The sequence below is a fragment of the Mustela nivalis genome (genome assembly GCF_964662115.1).
Source record: "Mustela nivalis genome assembly, chromosome: 8".
Taxonomy (NCBI): domain Eukaryota; kingdom Metazoa; phylum Chordata; class Mammalia; order Carnivora; family Mustelidae; genus Mustela; species Mustela nivalis.
Genome location: NC_139027.1, coordinates 122,816,411 through 122,838,953, shown reverse-complemented (window position 1 = coordinate 122,838,953; position 22,543 = coordinate 122,816,411). Strand labels below are relative to the sequence as shown.

At 55.4% G+C, this 22,543-nt stretch overlaps 1 protein-coding gene and 1 long non-coding RNA gene across 3 annotated transcripts in view; both read left to right on the top strand.

Annotated features, from left to right (window-relative positions):
- Positions 1–963: 963 nt before the first annotated feature.
- Positions 964–22,543, top strand: part of MTCL2 (microtubule crosslinking factor 2) — a 68,675-nt gene continuing 47,095 nt past the window's right edge. For both annotated transcript variants that reach the window (XM_082746197.1, XM_082746196.1), the window contains exons 1-2: positions 964–1,981; positions 21,314–21,538. In XM_082746197.1, coding sequence (XP_082602323.1) covers positions 1,307–1,981; positions 21,314–21,538 — 900 coding nt within the window. In that variant the 5' untranslated portion in view covers positions 964–1,306. The remainder of the gene's footprint in view (positions 1,982–21,313; positions 21,539–22,543) is intronic.
- On the top strand, positions 4,946–14,973 carry LOC309872296. Its single transcript, XR_014315771.1, has 2 exons — positions 4,946–13,216; positions 13,414–14,973. It is a non-coding gene; the product is annotated as an uncharacterized lncRNA (long non-coding RNA).

Below are 22,543 nucleotides of genomic sequence, written 5' to 3'. Positions count from 1 at the left end.
GGACGGAGGAGGGGAAGGTGTGACAGACACGCGAAAATCCACAGCAGAGCCAGAAGCACAGCCCTGCAAGGAGAGAACGGAAACCCACCAGAGCCAGGGCTCTGGGCAGTCTGGGGTTGCTCGGGGGACGGAACGTGTGGGGATCAGGACAATTGTCTTTAGTCTGCGCCAGCCCCCTCCGGGGGTCAGAATCTACTCCCAAAGCATCGCCGGTCTGACATCTCATAGTGGACCACCCCCATTTTAACTATGCAGAGCCTGAAACCGGGTTGGGGTTGGAGGGAGTATGCCTGAGATCCCAGCCCGCCGAGGTGTGCAGACCTGGGCATGCACTTAGGGCTTCACGGTCCCTACGCCTGTGAGAGGGAGGCTGAGCTAGCTGAGCCAGAGAGGACGCCCTGGTGGTGTGAGGTTTGGGCTCCATCCCCGCTCGGCCATTGACTTTGGGCTAATCGCTTACCTTCCCTCGGCTTCAGTTTATGCATCTGTACTATGGGATAATTGTCTTGCTTTGCAAGGTTAAGGGGGGCGGAGTTTGCGCACGCTCCGCACGGCCGCGAGGGGCGAGGCACCGGCGGTGTATATGGATGCTGGCTCCTGCGATCTGAGGTCGGCTCGGCCTCTGCCTCCGAGTCCCCTCGCTCGCCGCTCCCGCGGCCCCTGCCCGGACCCTGGGCGGAGGGGAGCGTCGGCTGGGTGCGTTCCGCTGGCGGGCAGGGGAGGGGGCGGCGGCGGAGCGGAGCAGGAGAGAGCCGGGGCCGCGGCAGCCCCGGCCTGCCTGACCCTCGAGGGGGTCGCTGTTGCCTCGCAGATCCCTCCCTCGCTCGCCGCCTGTGTCCCTCCCTACCGCTCCCGCCGCGTCCGCCTTTTGTTCGCGGAGCCGCGCGCCCCCGAGCCGAGGCGGCGGGGCGGGGAGCTGGCGGGGCTGCGCGGGGGGCGGGCCGCGCCGGGCGGAGCCGGGGCCCGGGCCGCAGTCGGACTCGGAGCCCGGGGGAGCGACCGGCGCGCAGGCAGTCGAGGCCCGGGCGCGCTCCGGGGGCGCGGCGAGGCCGAAGGGGCGGGCGCCGGGCGGAGCCGCAGCCGCAGCCGGGGCGCCTGGAGGCGGTCGGGCCGCTCTCTCCGAGCCCAGGGCAGCGGAGATCCTGTGCGGCAGGGGTCCGGGCCGGAGCGCAGTCCCGCGGCTGAGGTGGGCCGAGAGGAGCAGCCGCCGGAGCGGCCGGAGCGGCGCCGGGACCCTCCCCAGGGGCGCGGAGGCCGGGCGGGCCCGGGCCATGCGCACCGCTCGCTGAGGCCGAGGGAGGCCGCGATGGAGGTGCCGGCGGGGGAGCCCCCAGCCCGGGGCTGCGGTCCCCCGCCCGTGCCCGCCCCGGAGAGGAAGAAGAGCCACCGCGCGCCGTCTCCGGCCCGGCCCAAGGACGTGGCCGGCTGGTCTCTGGCCAAGGGCCGCCGCGGCCCAGGCCCGGGCGCCGCAGCCGCCTGCAGCGCCGCGTCCTCCGCGCGGCCGGACAAGAAGGGGCGCGCGGTGGCGCCCGGGGCGCGGAGCGCGGGGACGCGGGTGGCTGGGGTCCGCACCGGGGTTCGTGCCAAGGGCCGCCCGCGCCCCGGCACCGGGCCGCGACCGCCGCCCCCACCGCCCAGCCTCACCGACAGCAGCTCTGAGGTGTCGGACTGCGCGTCGGAGGAGGCCCGCTTGCTGGGCCTGGAGCTGGCGCTGAGCAGCGACGCCGAATCGGCGGCCGGGGGCCCGGCGGGGGCCCGCACGGGGCAGCCTCCCCAGCCCGCGCCGCCCGCACAGCAGCCCCCGAGGCCGCCCGCCTCCCCCGATGAGCCGTCGGTGGCCGCGTCGTCGGTGGGTAGCAGCCGCCTGCCTCTCAGTGCCTCGCTCGCCTTCTCCGACCTCACCGAGGAGATGCTGGACTGCGGGCCCGGAGGCTTCGTGCGAGAGCTGGAGGAGCTGCGCTCGGAGAACGACTATCTCAAGGTGGGGGCGCCGATGGGGCAGCGGGAGGCCGTGGGAGACGCGGGTTGTGGCGGCCCCAGGGGCCTGAGGCACTAGCCGGCTCACGGCGCCACGGAACGAGCTGGGAAAGGGGGCCTAAATCCTCGGGGACCACCCTGAGGGCGACGTAGAGCTCCCACACATCCTGCCTCCCTTTTTATTTGGGAAACCGTCCCCTTGAAGAGGAACCCAGTTGAGGAGACGGGCCAGAGGGCCCTGATTTTGGAGGGAGGGAGTCTGGAGAAAACTGCTTTGGAAGATGCCTAGCTGCATTACTTGGGATGGGGTGGAGGGAGTCAGTGAGGGTCTGGAGCCTGTCCTTCAGCTTCTTAGAAGCACCCCCCCCCCTCGCCCCCTGCTAGGGGCCAGGCCTTTGGTGGCTCTCTTTTTGGGGGACAGGTATTGGGGTGCACTTGTGTCACAGGGAAACCTGTGGCTGTTCCCTGCCAAGGAGAGGCTGGAACACTGTGCTGAGTCTTCACCCAGAGCTTTCCTTGGTGCAGGCCTGTCCCCGCCTGTCTTTCAGGGCGGGTCCTGTTTGAAAGCATGACATCTGGGAACATCCCCTTGGCTAGCGTCCGACTTCCGCCCAGTGTAACGGTCCCACAGCCTGGAAGGATGATGTCGTGGGAGAACTGGTTCAGGGGCCGCTTCCTAAATCCCAGGATGTTGTCTTCTGTTCTCTTCTGCCCTGTGCACACAGCAGTCCCACCGGTGTCCCGTGGCCCAGGGACCTTGTCCTTCCCGTGCTCCTGGTGAGAGGAGGGAACCTGTCTGTCTGAAAGGGGCATTCCTTCTGGGCATCTTGGGGACCTGAGACCTTCCCTGGAGAGCAGACCCGTCTTGCCTTCATCCTCAAGGGGGGAATGAGCACCTATTGGGGACTGGCCAGTCTCTGCCTGCTCACTGCCTGGTCCCCAGCTACTCCACAGGCAACCCAGTGCTCACGTACTGGCCGTGGCTGGGGAGACTGAAAGCTTCATGGGCTTTCCTAGCACTGGCTGGACATGGTTTTGGAAAAGGCCGCAGTGCTACCTGCCACTTTTGTCCGTTGATGGCCTGGCACAGCACCCCAGAGTACCCTGGCTGAGAGCCCCAGAATTAATACCCTTCTGCTGATTGATGTCTGCCTGCCGGCACTTAGCTTTGCACTGTGGCTCTTCTGGCCAAGTAGGTTTCCCTCTCGTGAGACTTTTAGGGTCTTGCTCAACTGTGTCTCTCCCTCCCAATTTCCCCCCAGAATCTCCTCTCCAGCATGCACTCGGGAAATGCTTGTACAATAAAAAGACAGAGTTTGAATCAGCATAATCCACCCCTTCAGCCTCTGATCTTACCCCAAGCTAGGTCTCGGCTTCCTCATCTGTTAAATGGGTGGGTGGGTCTTCCCAAAGGCCCCATTCACGGCTGACAATTAAAGGCTCAGTCAGGGCTCACAGTCTTCAGAAGCCCGGGGTGAGGATTCACGGCTGACAATTAAAGGCTCAGTCAGGGCTCACAGTCTTCAGAAGCCCGGGGTGAGGAGAGGCCCTGTGGGGGGTGGGTGGGAGGACAGAGACAAGCCAGAAAGAGGCCTGGCCCTGCCGTCTTAGTGCCCTGACTGCTTCTGGCCCTGGCTGTTGGAGCTGCTCTGAACTTAGACCTCCTGGACCATGTCCTTCATCCTGGCAAGGGAGGTGGGCCCTGGAGCTTTGCTTCAAGGTCTCCTCCTGCACCAACCCTTGTGGGCTCCTGTCCATTCCATGAAGTCATTGGGCAGAGCTTTGGAGCCCACCTGGGCCAGTGGTGACTGTTAAGATGGACGGTAGTCCCCAAAGGCTGGGGGTTGAGCCCAAGGTCTCCAGGGGCCGAGGCCTGGCTGTTCATCTCCCCCTGCCTGGGCTGGGGCTGAACCACATTTCTGCTTCACGGGCAAGTCTCAGGAGACCACGAGGGGATTTGGGGTCTAGCTTCCTGGCTGTGTGGTCTTGGACAAGCGACTTACTGTCTCCAGACCTCAGTTTCCTCGTTGTAAAAAGGTCCATCATGCTTCTTTCAACCTTACGGGTTAAAGGAGATGGTGTGTGTAAGCACCACTAAGAGTGCCTGGTGTGGAGTGAGCCTCACATGAGAGTGGTTGTGATCACGGCTGCTCTCCAGCGGGAGGGGACACATTTCCTCAGGCACCCGTCATATTCTTTGTGGGTTCTCTGGGTGGCAGAATAGCCTCCTCCCGACCCGAAGCGGGCCTGACTCTTCTGGCCTCTTATTCTTTCTTTCCCTATTTATTTAGCGCCAAGTGTGTATGGGGCCCTAGTGCAGATCAGAAATACAGCCGTGGACAGGGATGACGTGTCTACACATTCACGGAGCTCTGGGTCTAGTAGGGGAGACTGGGATTTGACAATAGCAGTACAGTAAATCACAGCACAGATCAGGATAAGAGCGGAGAACGACAGCGTGTGCGGAGAGAGCACGCAGGTGGGGCTGGGGAGGCCACGGCCTGGAGGATGACATGCAGCCAGCCCATTACAAGCTGGACTAAGAACATTCCAGAGGCTGAGGGAAGGGGGAAAAAGCGTGTTGATTTTGAAGGACAGCGTGGAGATTGGAGAGAGAAAGGAGGTTGGATGGAGAGGTGAGACGGGCCAGACCATGTGGTTCTTGCTGTGTGCACTTGGGTCGGTCCCTGAACTTGTCTAGAGCTTTGTTTGACACGGCCACCACATCTCATAGAGGTGAGGTGAAAGTCTAGAGGCTGGGGATGTGGACCTCAAGGATAGGGGCTGTTACAGGAGGTGTTTTGTTCATTGTCCCGATGGGTAAACAGTGGCCAGAGAAAGGAAGGGACTTGCCTGGGTTCCTGAGCCGGATCTCCCGACAGCCAGGGCTTTACAGTCTATTTTTTTTTTTTTTTAAGATTTTTTATTTAATTATTTGACAGAGATCATGAGTAGGCAGAGAGGCCGGCAGAGACTGAGAGGGAAGCAGGCCCCTTGCTGAGCAGAGAGCCCGATGTGGGCCTGGGATCATGACCTGAGCCAAAGGCAGAGGCTTTAACCCACTGAGCCACCCAGGTGCCCCAAGAGTGCATTACACTCTTGACGTATTTTCTGCCCCTCTGGGCCTCTTTGCTTCCCAGATGCAGATACTGAGTTACCAGGAGAAGGACTCCAGATCCTCAGTATGTCCCCTGTAGGTTTTGTGCCTCCTGGGTTGAGTCTCAAGTCCGGTGGGGCCCTGCTTGGGCTCACCTCCCAGGCGCGGGGGCCCTGGAACTGTCAGCTGGGGAAGGAAGGCCTCACGGGCGGCCGTGGCAGATCTCCTGTTGCATGAGGCCTGCCCAGGGGCCCAAGTGGGGAAGGAGTGAATGGGGCAGCTGCCTCCCAGTCAGAGAGAGGAGCTGCTGCAGAGAAGGGAGTGAGCTCGCTGTCACTTGAGCTGTTCAAACTAAGGCTGGATGACCTTGCATGTTTGGATGGAGACCTGGGGTGTGTGGAAAGCAGCTTGTAAACTGTACAAAATGTTGGTGGTTGTGATTAGAAGGAACATTCAGGGGGAGATTTATTTGGTGGCTACAGCCGAGCTGCCCAACCTCAGCATCCCTTCCGACCAAGGAAGCCTGGAGATGATGAACTTTTGAGGTTCCAGGATTCGAAGATGTAGCTTTAGCTGCAGAGCAGACACGTCGACTGTATTGGACCTTCAAAGCCCTGGTGGCCTGAGCTCTTCCAGGTCCCTATCACTGCTAACCATTACGTGCCATGTGGTGAGGACATGCGGGAAACCCATCGGAGTGTGGATGAAAGAATCTGAAAGTTGGGGCCCAAAGACCCGACTTTGACACCCGACTCTCCATTTACTGTGTGGCCGTGAGCAAGTCACTTGGCCTCTCTGAGCTCCTTTTTTTTTTTTTTTTTTTCTTCTTTAATGAAGATGATGGAACCTACCTGGGCAGCTTTATAAGATTGTTTTCAGGAATCCAGGAGGTATGAATAGACAAGAGAACATTCTAGAAACAATGACATCCACATCTCTTGGGGGAATTGTTGTCATTGTCAGCCCATGAACATATAGGATGTCTGTGTCTTCATTCTTGGGGAAGCGGGGAGAAGCCAGGAAGGTGAATCCCTGCAGCTCTGAGATGGTAATAAATCAGGAGCTGCTTCAGGGAGGACAGGAAGGTGTGATCAGATTCCATGCTGGGTCGCCTCCCCCCCAATCTCCCCCCTACCCCCTGCCTCCTCGGAGTTTCTAGGTGTGAGTGTTTGAAGTACAGCTGTCAGCCCAGGAGGGCCCAGAGGAAGCATCTAATCCATGCCCCATTCTCACTTACAGTAGGGTAAATGGAGGCCCCAGGTCAAGCCAGGATTCCAGATCTCTGCATCCCGTTCTTTCTGCTGCATGAGTGGAGCCATGAGCTTTGTACTGATAACAGTGCATCTCACCTGGGACACAGCTTGCTGAAAGGAATCCTGTTGTGTGGTGGGCTCTAGGCTAAGACTTGTCGGGAACAAGTGAGAGGAATGAATCCCGGGACCTGAGGCTGGGGCCTGCAGGTGGGGGAGAGGGACGTGTGCATGCATGCCTGGATGTGAGTGTACCCTGCACTGGTGCAGCACGTGATTGGATGAAGGGAATCTGAGGTCCTGGAGGAAATGATGGGGCTTTGGATCCAGCCTGGAGGGTTAGTTAATGGTTAGGCTGGAGCCCAGGGTGCTGGAATGGGAGAGCCAGCCTGGGGACCCCCAGACCACTGATCTCTGGACTTAGGTGGCTCTGGGCTTATGAACGCTGTCCCCCATGGATCACTCCCAGTGCCTCAGGCTCTGGGTTAAGTAAGCCCTTACTCCTCACGGCAACACGTGCCGAGGGTTCTGACATCAGATCTGTTGGGTAGATGAAGAAACCAAGAGGCTATATGACATACCCACGATTGCACGGCTGATGTACTTGGGAACCACTCTGGAAAACCCTAGGGAGCTCCGCTTGCCTCCTGACTCTCTCACCCTCTCCCATGCAGGAGGCAACCTGGGCCTCTGACTTTCACAGGGCAGGGTTCTTGCGTGGATTTGCTGGTTACATGCTGTGTGACGTCGGATGAGAGGCTCTGCCTCTCTGAGCCTCTGTTTCTTCTATAAAGTGGGAGATAAGCATGCCTCCCTCAGGGTCATACCCTTTCTGCTGGGATGCACCGTAAACGTGAGTGCCTGTCCCTGTGTCCCTTTCCCTTACCTGCTTCTTCAGGCATTCATTCACTCAACCCATATTCATTCATTCATTTATTCCTTCTTCATTTATTCACTCAACCCATCCCCCCCACCATATTTTCTGAGAGCCTCCTGGCTACCAGGCTGAGGGCCAGATGTCTGGTCCAGGAGCAAGTTGTGAAGTGCTTCTCAGCTCCCAGAGTGTGTCACTGGGTGGGGGCAGGGGTGGTCGTTATGGTCAGCAGAGCCCTGTCCAGTCCCTGCCTGGAATCCCAGCCCTCCCTGCGGTAGCTGAGAGGCAGCCTGGGAGAAGCTGCTCTGAGAACTGGGTCTTTAAGAATCCTCAGCGGTCTGCCTGTGTTGGGGGGAGGAGGGCAGCTCCAGCCAGACGGAAAATGTGAGGCGGCTGCCGGGAGGCCTGGGGGGACCTCGGAGCTCCCAGGGCTCCCAGCATGCCTCGCAGAGGGGCTGGGCCGATGTCCCTGGGCTCGCTCGCTCTCGCACACACAAACATATGTATTCAGAGCTCTAGCTCAGAGACCCACAGCCCTTCACACATGCGTCCCATAGACATCCAGTGACACACATGTGTTGTTGGCTTCCAGAAGCGTACCTCAAGATCTAGTAGACGGGATACACCCACCAAAGGACATAAACCCGTGCAGATACCAAATCTGTCTCCTCACACCCACACACTAGGAGGCACAACAGACACACCATCTAGGAGACCCCTGGCTCGGAAACACACACACACGCACATACACACACGCATCTTACATACCTAGGCACACTTGGCTGTGTCCCAGACGGACACACAGCTTGAAGACACCCTCAGACGTCTCGGAAGTACACATACATATGCAGGCACACACACAAACCCACGCAGCCTCATTACGCTCAGGCGCTGGCATCCACGGAAATCCACAGATCCGCCGCTGCCAGGCGGGCCCAGACACAAGCTTGTCACCCGGATACTCGCCCTGTTTCTTCCACAAAGAGAGCAGTGGAGGCCCTTGCACGCTTACCTGGGGCTCACACACACGCCCAGGAGACACTTACACAGGCACAAGACACACAGCTACGGATACATAAGCAGGGACATGAGCAGAGAGCAAAGGCCTGCGGCATTTGCCAAAGGAAACCAGAGACCCACGAACCGGGATCCCCAGACACACGCATGCACGCACACACATATGCAGAGAGGTTGTGACATTTCATCCACACAGAAACACAGGAAATCCTGGTCCCTGTCCTCTGGAGCAAATGTGTACAAGCTCAGTATTCCACAAGGCTGCTGGGAGGAGTGAGGAGTATGGCAGGGGCTTGACAATGTGTAACCTTCTGGTCTGGCAGGTCACGAAGTCAGGAGAAGCTGCACCAAAGACCCGCAGGCCCCTGATGCCCTGCACTTGGGCCTGGGCCCAGTGGGCTGAAAGAAATGGAGCAATTGTCAGGCCTGCCCACAGGAGAAGCAGGGCCAGGGCAACTCCCTTCTAATCTCCTTGGAATTTCCGGCTTGCCCTTCTCTCCCTCCTCCTCCCCTCTCCCTTTGCTGGGGAGTGTGGAGGGCCACGCTGCTCCCATCTATGAAGGGTGCTCATTCTTGTCTGGGAAACAATGAAGGAGGCCAGAATAGAGGAGGTTGGAGGAGATGTGGGCACTCAGAAGATGAGGGACCTGGAGGACTTCCTGGAGGAGGAGGCATTAGAGCTATGGAGTTAGCTTGAGTGGCTGCCTCAGTGCCCAGCTGCTGGAATGGTGTTGGGCACATCATACCGACTCAGTCATGTGATTGGATGAAAGGCAGGTGGTCTACAGGCTTAAAACAGAAGAGCTGGAGGGAATAGTGGGTATAGGCTGTGGTGAGGGAGAGGCTGGAAAGGGGGTTGGGCCCATTTGGGAAGGGCATTGAATGCCAAGCTGAAGCACTGTGAACACCTTCCTGGGAGGGGGCCATACAGCAAGGCTAGGAGCTGACCACCCCTTAGTGTGTATCTGTAGGGCCAGGCACAAGGCACAGGACCCCAGGGTGTCAGGGAAGGAAGGCTCTGTGGTCTTCTGGACAAATTCCTTCTTTGGGGTCAGGTCTAAGGATAAACTTTGCTTTGTTACCTCCTCCCTGTGCATTATCTCCATTTGAAAAATCCCATCATCAAGCCTCAGTCTTTCTGTCTGTAAAATGGGAATCTAATCCCTTTTATCAGGACACTTGGGAGGATCAGCATTCAGGTATGTGGCATATCCAGTAGCATCCTGGGCACAGAGGAAGGGAAGGAGCCCCACATCCTGTGTAGCCTCTGGGGGAGAGGGAGTTCCCCGGGGGAGGGCCTCGGCTAAGCTCCAGGCAGGGCCTTGGTCAGCAGCCAAGGTTATTACTAAGGTCATTCCCCTCTTAGTCCATGCACATGACCTCATCTGCGGTCATATTCTCTGCCTGCTGGTGCCAGAAGGAACTTGGAGCTGGGGTAGGGAAAGAGCTAGAGACTCCAGGGTGTTCTGGGACAGGCTGACCCTGGCCTTCCCTGGAGGCCCCAGGTCAGCACGGTTTCTGTATTCTGAGCAGGTAACACTGGCCTCCCTGAGGAATTGCAGGAAGTCAGACAAGGTGGGAGTAGCAGCCCAGCCTTGCCCTTCTCCGGGTCCATGGTGCTTAGAGCCAAGCTGTCGGAGGCTTGAGTCCTGGCTCTGCCTTTTCCTCTGTGAGCCTCCGCCTTTAGGAGATTGTCTTCTGTCTGTTAATGGGGGATGCTGACAGTGCTCGGCCCTGTCAGAGTTGCTGTGAGCATTAAATAGGCAGAAGCACGTAGGTAAGGATTAGTGGGGGCCTTGCTCAGTGCAGGGGCTCAGCAGCTGTCCCCCCTCCTCCCTTATTGGCAGGCTCAGGTCTGAGTGCCTGTGAGCCCTGGATCCGGGTGTGAGTCTTGGCGTGGAGCAAGGGCCCGGGAGGTGTGCGTGGAGCTGAATTTCATCGTGGGGATCCCCGAACACAATTCCCGGTGCATTCCCCCATTCCCTCCCACCACTCTCAGTCTCCAAATGGCCAGTGCTACAGACACTGTAATCTGGGGATACCCCTTTGCTGGGAGAGGGCACCCCTGGGGTCTCTCATGCTAAGACCTGGGTGAATCATCTCCTGTTGCCTGGGCCACAGAGAGCAGCACAGGCTCCAGTGGAAAATAGTCTGGGATCCCACAGCCAGGCCGGCCCGGCAAAGCAGCTTTTTGCTGGTTTGGCTCAGATCTGCTCGGGATCTTCTGGGTCAATTGCATCAGCCTCTCTCCTCCTTGGCCTTGGCCAAGTGCCTGGGCAGCCTGTGTGGTTCTCCCTCCCTCAGCCTCACCTCACCCCTGTTCCACGCAAGCTCCCTTGTGTTCCTCATACAGGGCCCTCAGTCCCTGTGCTCTTCCTGCCCTCGGGGGGCTTGGTGCTTGGTGCTTGCATTTCCTTCCCCTTTCCCCTTTCCCTTGGTCCCTGTCATGTCCTCATAGTCCCCGTTGCCCACCCCCGCATCCTGTGCACGCATGCTCATTCAGCTGCAGGCCTGGCTCCTGTGTTAGAGGACCAGGAACTTTCTGTGGGCTCCTTGGGGACATTTACCTCAACAGTAATTAGATTATTCATTGGGTAATTACAGGTTGTGCGTCAGCCCTATATGCTCTGCCTTACCTGGGTGGGACCTAGCCCCTTCCTTTTACATAGGTGCACACTGAGGCTCAGAGAGGTGGAAGGGTTTGGCAGAGGTCACACAGCCTGGAGATGCCAAGAGGCAGAAGGGCGGGCGTCTGGTGGGGCTCCTTGAAGGGCACCTGGCAGGGGGATGGCACAAGCAAAGGCTCCAAGGTGTGAGATCCTGGGATATGCTGGAGCCACTTCCTCACCTCTCTCTCTCCCTCCCCAGAGACCTCTGAGCCCTGTTCTCTCCCTGCTTTGAGATTTGGCTGCAGCCCAGAGGCCATTTGAAAGATGTTTTAAACAGATCCAGATCTGAATGCTGCCTTCCTTCCTGTTCACACAGAAAGGACCAGAGGGACACCGTCAGGCACTCCCACTGTGAGCAGCCCCCCTGGAGGCTATGGGGGCTGCAGATGCTTCTCTGTTCTCTTGGGGGAGGCCTGGAATGGGCCAGTGGCAAGCCAGGCCCAGACTTGGGTGTCTTCTCACCCCCGCCCCCCACCTGTGTCTGCTCTCATGGGCAGAGCTGTGCCAGGTTTGGGGAGGCACACTCCAGATTGGCTGTGGAGCCTTCATCTCCTTGAGCCTCTGATTATTGGTAAAATGGGCGCCTGCGACAGGAGACTGTTGTTAAGCTGAGATAGCGGACACTTGTGCAGAGTTCAGCCAGGTATCAGGCACAAGGTAAACCCTTGTAAAGATTAACTGTGGCCCCATTATAGAGACTTGTCTAGTCGAGTTTATAAGAGCTCAAACTGGACTTGACTCCTGGCTGTGCCACTTAGCATGTAACCTTGAGCAACATTGTTGACCTGTTTGACCTTGGTTCCTCACCGATCAGTGGTGGGGCTGGGGATATAGTGAGGCAGTGGTTGCTGCCCGGCCTGTGCCTGGGACGGAGAGAGTACTCTTGCCTGTTATGATTTATTGGTGTTGGAGGGGCAAGTCCAAGACCCTTGTCTTCCCTCATGACCATGTGGGTCACCAGGTAGCCTCTGTGCCAGCATGGCCATACCTGATTGGGTGTCCTGGCCCTTCTCTAGGACCTTTGTCCCTGATTGTCCCCAAACTAGAGCCCAGCTTTCACCCAAGGAGGCTAATCTGCATTGAGCTCTGGGCTGGGAGGCAGGAGCCCAGAGGACTCCTGGACTCTGCTGGACTCTGGGTCTTTGGGGGTGGGGGAGGGGCATGTGATTGTTCCTAATCTCTCTCTAGGATTCAGTGTCCCTGCCTTTTCTGGCCCAACCCACCACTCCTTGCTACTCCTGGAGTCTTTTGTTTGGAATGGGGAGGGAAGTGGAGCTTTGCAGAGCCTTCTGCCCTCCTTGAGGTCCAACTGCAGTGATCTCATCTGGAGCCTTGACAGACCTGGGGGATGGACAGAAGGGATAGCAGATGGCTGCCCTAGCCTCTCGGGGGGCTGGCATGCCGCCTCTGTGGCCACTGTTGACCCACCCTGCAGGTCATCCTTCCGGGCTGGGGTGAGTGCCCAAGGCCAGAGCCAGGGTGGCAGACGGCAGGCAGCCTGGGCTTTCGCCTGAGGGAGGGACCGTGGTGGCCAGGGCTGTGTGGGGAGAAGATGGGCCAGGCAAAGGCTCCTGTCCCTTCCTGCAATGGTTGCTGTCTGGATCCTTCAGCTCAGCTCTGTCATTCTTCCTGGGTCTGCCTGCTTGTCGGCAGGTCCAGTCCCTGGAACCTGCATTCCCAAGTATGTCCCAAGGCAACATACTTGGGAATGCAGTCTGGGGCTTGATAGGCCAGGATTTGAGACCCACCAATAGCTCCGAAGCCTCCATGGGCATTAGCTTCGCAGAATCACAGAATTAGATTTACACACAGCAGTGCTGACTGGAGGTGATTTTTCTGCAGGGGACTGGAAAAGGATGGAATCTTCCTGTCTTAGGACCCCTTTATTAATTAGGCAGCTCTTTATTGAGCTGATCCCTTTGTGTGCCAGGCACTGGGCTCGGCTCTCTCCTCCTGAAGCTCACCTCTTAGCAGTAGAGACCTACATTCCATAAGCAAACAGATCAATAAGTAAAATAATTAAGATCACAGATAAGCCTGTGACATGTCCCGTGAAAGAAACAGGTTCGGAACGAACACAGTGGGCCTATAGGGGTCTGGAAGACTTCTCTGGAGAGGAGGAATTTACGTGGAGGCTTTGAGCATGAGGGGAGCCAGGAGCGCCAAGATACAGGGACAGAAGTCCAGGCAGAGTGACGGGCAGGGGCAGAGGTTTAGTGGTGGGACAGGTGAGGTGATTGTTGGGGGAACAGCCAGTGTGGGGAGGTAGAAGTGGGGAGGTGGGCAGGGGTCGGGCTTTAGTCTTGCTGTTAGGTCAGGGGATAAATATGCAGTAAAGTGAGTTTTTTTTTTTTTAATATTTATTTATTTATTTGATAGAGATAGATCACAAGTAGGCAGAGAGAGAGGGGGAAGCAGGCTCCCTGCTGAGCAGAGAGCCTGATGTGGGGCTCGATCCCAGGACCCTGAGATCATGACCTGAGCTGAAGGCAGAGGCTTAAACCACTGAGCCACCCAGGCGCCCCACAGTAAAGTGAGTTTTGGCAGAGGCTTACAATTCTGTAATCACCACCGCACTCAAGAGGTGGAATGGTCCCATTGCCCCCCCAAAACTCCTTCTGTTCCCCCCTTTTTTGTAAAGATTTTTAAAATCTATTTATGACAGAGAGACAGTGAGAGAGGGAACACAAGCACAGGGGAGCTGGAGAGGGAGAATCAGGCTTCACGCTGAGCAAGGAGCCCAATGTGCGGCTCGATCCCAGGACCCTGGGACCATGACCTGAGCCGAAGGCAGACACTTAACGACTGAGCCACCCAAGTGCCCCAGTCTTTCTCTTTCCAGATGTCATATAAAGGGGGTCCTCCAGTGGCCTGCTGAGTCTGGTTTCCTTCACCTGGCAGAATATGTTTGTGCCTGGGCCCCAGTGATTGCGGGTCTCCATCATTCATTTGTTTTCATTGCTGCATAGTATTCCCACACATGGATGGGCCACCATGTCTTGATCTACTTGCTGAGGGTCATTTGGGTCATTTCCAAATCTTAATGATTCTTGGAGAGTTTTAAACAGGGGAGTAACGTGGTTAAAAAAAAAAAAGAACAAAACCCTCCATGTACTAAGTGGAGAACAGATTAGTGGAGAGAAGAGTGGCTATCCCAAGAGTTAAATTCAATGATTTGCTGATGAATCTGACTTACTATAGAGACTCAATAATTGTTCATACAAAAAGGCTGTGCCCTGGGGCAGCCGGGGAGGCTTCTTGGTGGATGTGGCATTTGAGGTGGAGGGGTGTGGAGGTGGGGGACAGACAGTGGAAGAAGGTCCAGGTAGTACAGATCCCCTGTGGGAGCTGGCGGCGCTGAGATACTGCCCCCCCCCTCCGGACTCAGCCTTGGTGTACTAGAGTGGTCTGTAGGGCTCATATCCCTGCTCCCTGGGTGTGCTCCGTGAACAGGCATCCACCCTAGCCTTACGCGGGCTGACTCTCTTGGGTGGGAGGTAGATGGGGGACCTCTGCTCTGGTATGGTTTCTTCCTCAGTGGCTGGTAAGAGGTGACCTCCTGCCTTCAGGAACCTTCTGTGCTCCTGCTTCCCTCCCTGTTCCCTCAGCGCTGGCTAGCAGTTCCCAGCCATCGCCACTTGTATGTTTCTGCAGAGGGGACTTGAGTTTGGTCACTTTCATCTCCAATCCTGCAGGTCAAGAGACCTCATCGTCTCTTCCTCCAGACCAATTCCATCAGACCCATGCATCTGGAATCATTGTCATGTGCAAGTGTTCCTGTGGGCCCCAAACCTAAACTCCCCCATTCTGTCCTCATCATACAAAGATTCATCACCTTATGCATGTATGGGTTTCTTGCAGAAAGCATTATTTCCTGCAACATTTAAATGTGGCTTGACAGGGCACCTGGGTGTCTCAGTTGGTAAAGCATCTGACTTTGGCTCAGGTCATGATCCCAGGGTCCTGGGATCGAGCCCCATCTGGGGCTCTTTGCTCTGTGGGGATTCTGCTTCTTCCTCTCCCCTTCCCCCTGCTTGTGCTCTCTCTCTCTCTCAAATGAGTAAACAAAATGTTAAAAAAATTAAAAAATAAGAATAAGTTTTTAAAAATGTGGCTTGAAAGTGGCTCTTTGCTTCTCTAGCTTTGTGGCCCGATGGAGAAGAGAGAGGGTCGGGGGGGTGGCGACCCAGACCCACAGAGACGGCAACTCTAGAAGGAACACGGGCTCCCTCTTATTTTGTGCCGTGGACGCTCTCTGCTGAGAATAATTCTCAGAATAATGTTTTTAAGTGTCTCAAACACAAAGGAAACTGGATATACTGAAATATAGTTACCAAACCGTATTTCTGAATTATGATATAGTAATATATGTGTTTATTAACTCATCAGGTTTGGTGACTAGTATAATTTCAAAGTACTGATGAGGATAAAAACTGTGTTGAGATTTCTGCAGCTGTTATGTGATGTGAAAATACCTCTGGTTGCTCTTCGTGCCAAACTCTCGGGTACTGCTGATAACACCTGTGACTTGTCCGGGATGGAAGAAAATGTGAATCCTTAGTTAGAGGTTGGTGAAAATTAAGATATGCTTTTTTTTTTTTTTTTTTTCCCTCTTCCCACTGAAGTTCATGGGCTCCCTGAATTCTGGTGCAGACGAAAGAGTCTGAAGTCTGCAATGAGTCCTGCTTGGAGTCTCTCTGTGTGACTTTGGGCACAGCCCACCTTCCCTGTGCTCTTGTGTAGTTCTTCGTCTCTAGAACAGAGGTGGTGATTCTGGTCCTGTGTGTCCATGGGGTTTCTGTGACGACCCATGAGATGATTCAGATGGAAAGTCTTCGTAAACCGTGAAGCCCCGCGCTGCCATGCGAGGTCTCGCTATTATTAGCGGTAGCGTGAGCTCATGTTTGGTCCTCTGGCCCAGAATGGACCAAGAGACTCTTCCTGGCCAATTCCCCCAGGATTCCTGGGAACTAATCCATTTCGGGGAGCGGGTCCGCCTCAGAGAGGCTGCTTCCTGCAGGCTGACCTCATGGATCGCTGGGAGGCTGTGTAGGGGGGATGGACAGAGATGCACTTGTGGGTCAGGAGTGGGTGGGTGAGCAGGAGCTCCCTGGGTAGAGAGACCCCGTCCGGGCTCTCCCTGATTCTTTGCAGCTGGCCTGGGGCTGCAGTCTGGAGAGCCTGCACACCTTGGTCTGTGGGGAGAGACTGGACGAGGCAGAGGCCACGCTCATTCTTCCAGTCATTCCGGTAGACCGTGACAAGGGCCAGTCCTGGGCAGGGGACCAGACACAAGTCTCTGCTGGCGCCTGCATTCTCCCAGCTTGGGAAAGGCAGACTTGAAAATAGGCAAATGCAACCTGAACTTGTTGTTAGTACAGAGAAGAATGGCGTTCAGAGTGTGTGGTTTGGGAGAGGACAGAATGCTCTGGAAGGAGGATATAAATTAGGAGTTAGCCTGGCAGAGGCCTTTCTAGTGGCAGGACTAGCCCTCGCCAACCTGGGAGTAGAACACAGTTAAGGGCCGGCCTGGATTCCAGCTCTACCGGTCTCTTACTTGAGCAGCTCCGGGAAACTTGTGAGCCTCAGTTTCCTTGTCTGCAAAAAGGGAACATTTTCAGTACCTCCCTCACAGGGTTGGGATCAGATTATTGTGCATGACTGGGCATTGTATCAGGCTGATGAATCCCTGAACTCTACCTCTGAAACTAATAATACATGCTAATGAATTTAAGTTAAAAAAAAAAAAAAGAAAAGAAAAGAGATTATTGGGTATGTATGTGCTTGGCTGGGGCCTGGTCATTTGTGAGCCTCACGATAGGTGGTAGCTCTTCTTTTTTTTTTTTTTTTTTTTTTAAGATTTTTTTGTGAACTAACCTCTATGTCCAACATGGGGCTCAAACTCACGACCCTGAGATTGAATCCCATGCTCTGCTGGCTGAGCCAGCCAGGTGCCCTGAGATATCTGGATGTGGGGGGCAGAGGATGCAGGGGCGGGGCTGGGGGGGATGTGGAGTGGCAGAAACAGGGGGAAGGCCAGGGACAGTTTGGATTCCAGGGTAAAGGGTTAGACCTATTGCAGAAGCCAGTGGGAAACAGTGGAGGAGACAGCAAGTGACCTTTTATTTTCAAGTTTTCTCCGATAAATAGGAATGACCTCTGTAATCAGAGCGAAATAATTATTTTCAATAAAGACTACTCTGGCAATAGGCAGGGTGCCCCATTCCTATTCTCTATCCCTGCTCACACCCGCCTTCTCAGTCCATGTTAAATAATCAGGGTCAGCTTCCAGAAGAGATGGTCAGCTTGAAGGGGTGGCCAAAGGGATAGAGAGCTATCGAGGGGCTGGCAGGCCATGCCTGGTCTGACCACCTTTCCCCGGCTTCTTTAGGCTGGGCTTTCTGACTGTGGGGTTGAGAATAAGGGCCCCCAGGCTCTGTGATGGACGCTGCTGGCCTTTTCCTATTTGCATGGGAGAGTGAGGCTTGGGGCTCCCCCACCAGTGTTGGGGGGGGTCTCCAACAACCTTGCTGTGTCGTCACTGGGCCTGCAGAGTCCAGTGGAGTTTGTCCCCTCCCTCCCCCTTGCACAAAGTGGGGGGGGGGGTCTGGGAGGGAGGGGTGGAGCCCCAAGGCGGCTGGGCTGTCTGTGAAGGAGTGGAGAAGGCTGAGCTCCCCTCCCCCTCTCACAGCTCCCGTTGTTGGGTCAGACTGGGGGGGGGGGGCCTGGGACTGGAGGGTCGAGCAGCCCTGGGAGATTCAGAGGCTCAGTGAGGTCTAAGAACCTCTGAAGTGGGACACCTGGGTGGCTCAGTTGGTTGGGGGTCTGCCTTCAGCTCAGGTCATGATCCCAGGGTCCTGGGATCAAGTCCCACGTGGGGCTCCCTGCTTGGGGGGAAGGCTGCTCCTCCCTCTGCCTTCACTCTCCCTGCTTGTGTGCCCTCTTTCTCTCTGACAAATAAATAAATCTTTAAAAAATATATATATATATGTATATATACATATATATATATATATATATGAGAAACTCCGGAGTGAAACAGGGTCTTGTCCCAAGGGCCTAGCAGCTGCTTTCCCTGACCCCACCTCGAGCCCGAGAACGCAGCGCCTGCCTGAGTCCTGCATTCGCCCGCTCCTGCTGCCCAAGTCCCAGCCGACCCGGCCTGTGCAGGCCACAAGCCCGCCTTTGTGGCCTTGCCCGCCTGCCTGGGCCGTGCCAGGAGGGGCTGACCCGCATTCTGCCTGCAGCTGGGACAGGCCCCCACGGGCCTGGGCCCCCCTCCTTAGCCCCACAGGAGATGGAGCTGGCCTGAATGCAACATCCTGCATTTTCAGAAACTGACTGTGGTCCCGGGCAGGCCCCGGGGAGCCAGCTGCTCATGTGAGAAAGATCACTGATTCATTCGCTTGTTCTGTAGATGCTTATTGAGTCTCTGCTCTGTGTCAGGCCCTGGTCTTGTGGTCCTGTCACAGATCGCTCTTGCCCTTTTAGGAAAAAGACTGGAAGGAAACCCCCTGCCTTCGTGTCACCAGGGGGGTCCCCTCCCAGAGTTTCTGATTCAGTGGATCTCCTTTGAGACCTGAGAATTTCTGTCAAGTTCCCCAGTGATGGTTATATGCTTCAAGCCCAGGAACCACTCTTTGAGAGCCAGTGTGACTTAGGACCAGGGGGAGGAATTAGGTTTCTGTATTTTCAGAATTGTCTCTATGATCATAATCTACTTTTATAAATAGAAAAAATCAGTTATTTAAAAGTAAACAAAATAAATGGTCCCCCCAAACTGACTCCAGTGCTTTGGACGTGTTCCTGTGTTGAGTGATGTCACCTCCCATAACTTAAATGTCATACTTCTATTAATGCCACCCAACATTATGAGCTTTAATGTTCTCTGCCCTTTCCCTGGGTTCATCCTGAGTTTTAGGTCCACTTAGACCTCCATATCCTCCCCGTCACCTGTCCATGTGACTTCAGGGAGAATAAGTGAGATGTTAGGAAATAGCAGGGTGGGGATTTGAACATGGGCTCATCTGGAGACTGGCTGACTTTGGGTTTAGCTGACTGGCCCATACTTCCTGAGTACCGTTTCCTCTATGCTTCCTTAAACCATGAGCTGAAATGGCGTGTGGACCCCTCACTTCCTCATTTCTTTTGACTGGTGTGATCATTGACTGTGCCACTTCCTCTTTTGCCGCTTTTAGTTCTGGCCATTTGGCATGGTGGCAGTGAGTCTGTGTGTGTATTGGGATAGAGGTGGAGATGGGATCTCCCACTGAGGTGACCCTTCCTCCGCAGCTGGTGTAGGCAGAATCATCCACTTTGGGGGTTGCTGTGGAAGCCATCCCTAGGGGAGAGGCCATGGTGGCGAGTGGGGATGAAGTCCTTGGGTCGATGGTGGGAACGGGACTGTGTCTGTCGTTGGGAGAACCAGATCCCTGTCCCCTCTGTCTTCTCCTGAGTTCAGGACCCTGTGAGAAAGGGGTGAGATGATGGGGTGAGAACTGGCCTGCTTTCTAACCCTCCTCCTGAATTAAACCAATACTCCTAGTCTCTGGAGGGCACTGGACAACCTCAGGCCATGCCCCCAGAGGGAGCCACCCATTTTCTTTGGGGGGAAGGAAGGTGTAGAGGCACTGGTGAACACACTGTCTGGATTGTGGCCTCTCTCCAAGGCCTGCAGAGTTGTTCTTTTTGCTTCTTGGACCCACCTCCCTTCCCCCAATCAGCACCACCCTTGGGTCCTTTATCTGGCCCCTCAGGGATGCCTTTGGCAGATCATTCCTCCCCTGTGACTCAGTTTCTCTTTTTAGTGTACCATCTCATTTAATTACCATCTTATTTAATTCATTCAGTCATACTAAGAGTAGATATTATTTCTATTTGTGACTCAAGTTTTGTAGCACATTTGTTATTAGACATAATAATCATCCATTTCTCCTGCTGGGTTGCCTCACTTGCTCCCTTACACTCTGTCTGATGATTGTTTCAGGTTGTTATGTCTTTTTTGTGGTTGTTTATCTAACTGCACATGTGTGCGCTCATTCAGTTAATGTTTGTTGGGAACCTGTGGGGTGCTAGGCCCATGCTGGGTGTGGGGGATACAGCAGGGACGGGGGGGTAGGCGTGGGGCAGTGCCCCAGACGCTCACACTCCCAGAGGGGAGACAGACTCTTAAATAGAGAATTCAGACATGCTCATGGTGACATAGAGGAAGTGAGGGACATCTGGGAGCCGGTGACAGAGGTGGTCAGGAGCTGCCCTGAGGAAGTGAGGTCATCCCCCAACACCCTCCACTTAAAACCCAAACGCAGACTTTTTACTTGGCCTTTCAAGGCCCTAGATGGCCGACCCCCAATCTCTCTTTCCCCAGCCTCCGTTCACGCTCCTCTCACTACCCCAGCCACCTTGCTGTGTTCTGACACCCTGAGCTCTGTCCTGCCTCCGAGCTTTTGCACACACTGGACCCTCTGCCTAGAGACATCTCTCCCTGGCTGGCTGGCTGTGGGTCAGCTTCTTCTTCCCTCAGCTCAGATGTCCCTTCTTTGGAGATGGCTACTCTGACCACGTTCTGGAATACAGCCTTTCCCCAGCGCTCTAGCATGTTAGCTAGGTGTGGGGGTTTTTTGTTTTTTGCCATTTATTCAGATTTTTAAGATTTGTTGGCTTATCATGTGTCTCCCCAGTAAGATCTGGGGCTCCATGCAGAAGCTACAGGAGGGACTCCATTGGTCTCAGTCAGTATTGTCCCTTCCTGCCCCTGTGCTTGGCACAGGGCCTGGCACCTAGTTGGTACCCCTAAATGCTTGTCGAATGAGTCTGCCCTGCTTCCCCAGAGCAGTTAGGCTCCGCTTGCTGCAACAAATTACCACCAATGGAGGGCCTTAAAACAATCCAAGATTATTATCTTCCATTCTGGAGGTTAGAAGTCTGAAAATCGAGGTGTTGGCAGGACTCCGTTGGCGAGGCCACATGAAAGGGCTCTGGGGGAGGATGTCCTCCCTTTTCCAGCTTCTAGAGGGGGCCTGTAGTCCCCTCTCCGTGCCCCTTCCTCCATCTTCAGAGCATGTCCATCTGACCTCTCCTCTGTCACGTCACTTCCTACTTTGATCCCCTGCCTCCCTCTTACAAGAACCCATGTGATTACATTGGGCTGCTGAGAATACAGGAAGATCTCCCAGTCTGGAGATCCTTAACTTCATCCGCTTTGCGAAGTCCCTTTTGCCCTATAAAGGTAACATATCCATGGGTTCTGAGAATGAGGACACAGACGTGTTTGGGGAGGGGGCCTTACTCAACCTCGCACACCCAGGCCCCCGAGGGGCCTAGGAGAGTGTTGGGGGTGGCTTGCGTTCAGACCAGTAGACAGTGGCTCAAACCAGTAGACAGTGGTGCAGGGCCGCCTGGTGACCTGACGACCCGGCCCCCCTTGCAGGATGAGATCGAGGAGCTGCGCGCCGAGATGCTGGAGATGAGGGACGTCTACATGGAGGAGGACGTGTACCAGCTGCAGGAGCTGCGACAGCAGCTGGACCAGGCCAGCAAGACCTGCCGGATCCTGCAGTACCGGCTGCGCAAGGCCGAACGTCGTAGCCTCCGGGCCGCACAGACTGGCCAGGTGGATGGGGAGCTCATCCGGGGCCTGGAGCAGGATGTCAAGGTAAGCTTCAGGCCCTCTCCCAATACCCCGGTGGAGCCTAGGTCAGCTCCTTGTGTGTGCTTGAGTAAGTTACCTCACCTCTCTGGGCCTCATCTTCCTCATCTGTAAATTGGGGGGGTCCCTGGTGAACTGACAGGGGTGTCCCAAAGTAATACTGTAAATATGAAACTTACTCACAGCGGCCACTATGAGTATCAGCCACATGCTGGGCTCTGAGTGGTCCCTGTACCAGCTGGGGAGGTTTCTTTGTTTTGTTTTGTTTAATTCAATTTTATTTATTTATTTATTTTTAAAGATTTTGTTTATTTAGTTGACAGAGATCACAAGTAGGCAGAGAGGCAGGCAGAGAGAGAGGGGGAAGCAGGCTTCCTGCCGAGCAAAGAGCCCGATGCGGGGCTCTATCCCAGGACTCTGAGATCATGACCTGAGCCAAAGGCAGAGGCTTTAATACACTGAGCCACCCAGGCGCCCCTAAAATTTTATTTTTAAGTAGGCTCCATGCCCAGCATGGAGCTCAATGCCAGTCTTGAACTCACAACTCTGAGATCAAGAGCTGAGCTGAGATCAAGAGGCTGAGCCATCCAAGCGCCCCTGTGGAGATTTCTTTATTGTGCTAATGAGAGTAGTGAAGAAGGCCTGGATTGGATACAGCGGGTTTAAATCTGGACTCCAAAGTGCCCTAATTTGGGGATTTTGAGCAGGTGACCTAAATTTCAGTTTCCTCATCTATAAAATGGGTATCCCAGCAGCCCCTGCCTCACAGGGTTCTCTGAGGGTTAGAAGAGATAATACAGGTAAGATGTCACTATAAACCCTAAAAAATGTTAGCTGTTATTATTAGTCCCATTTTCTGGATGAGGAAAGTGAAGCTCAGAGAAAGGAAGGACCTTGTGTCCAAGGCCACATGACACTCAGTGTGTAGTGGGTACGGTGCAGGCTTATCAGCCTCCTGGTGCCTGACCTCTCCTCCCTGCTGATGGGTTGGGGGCTAGCAGGAGGGACCTC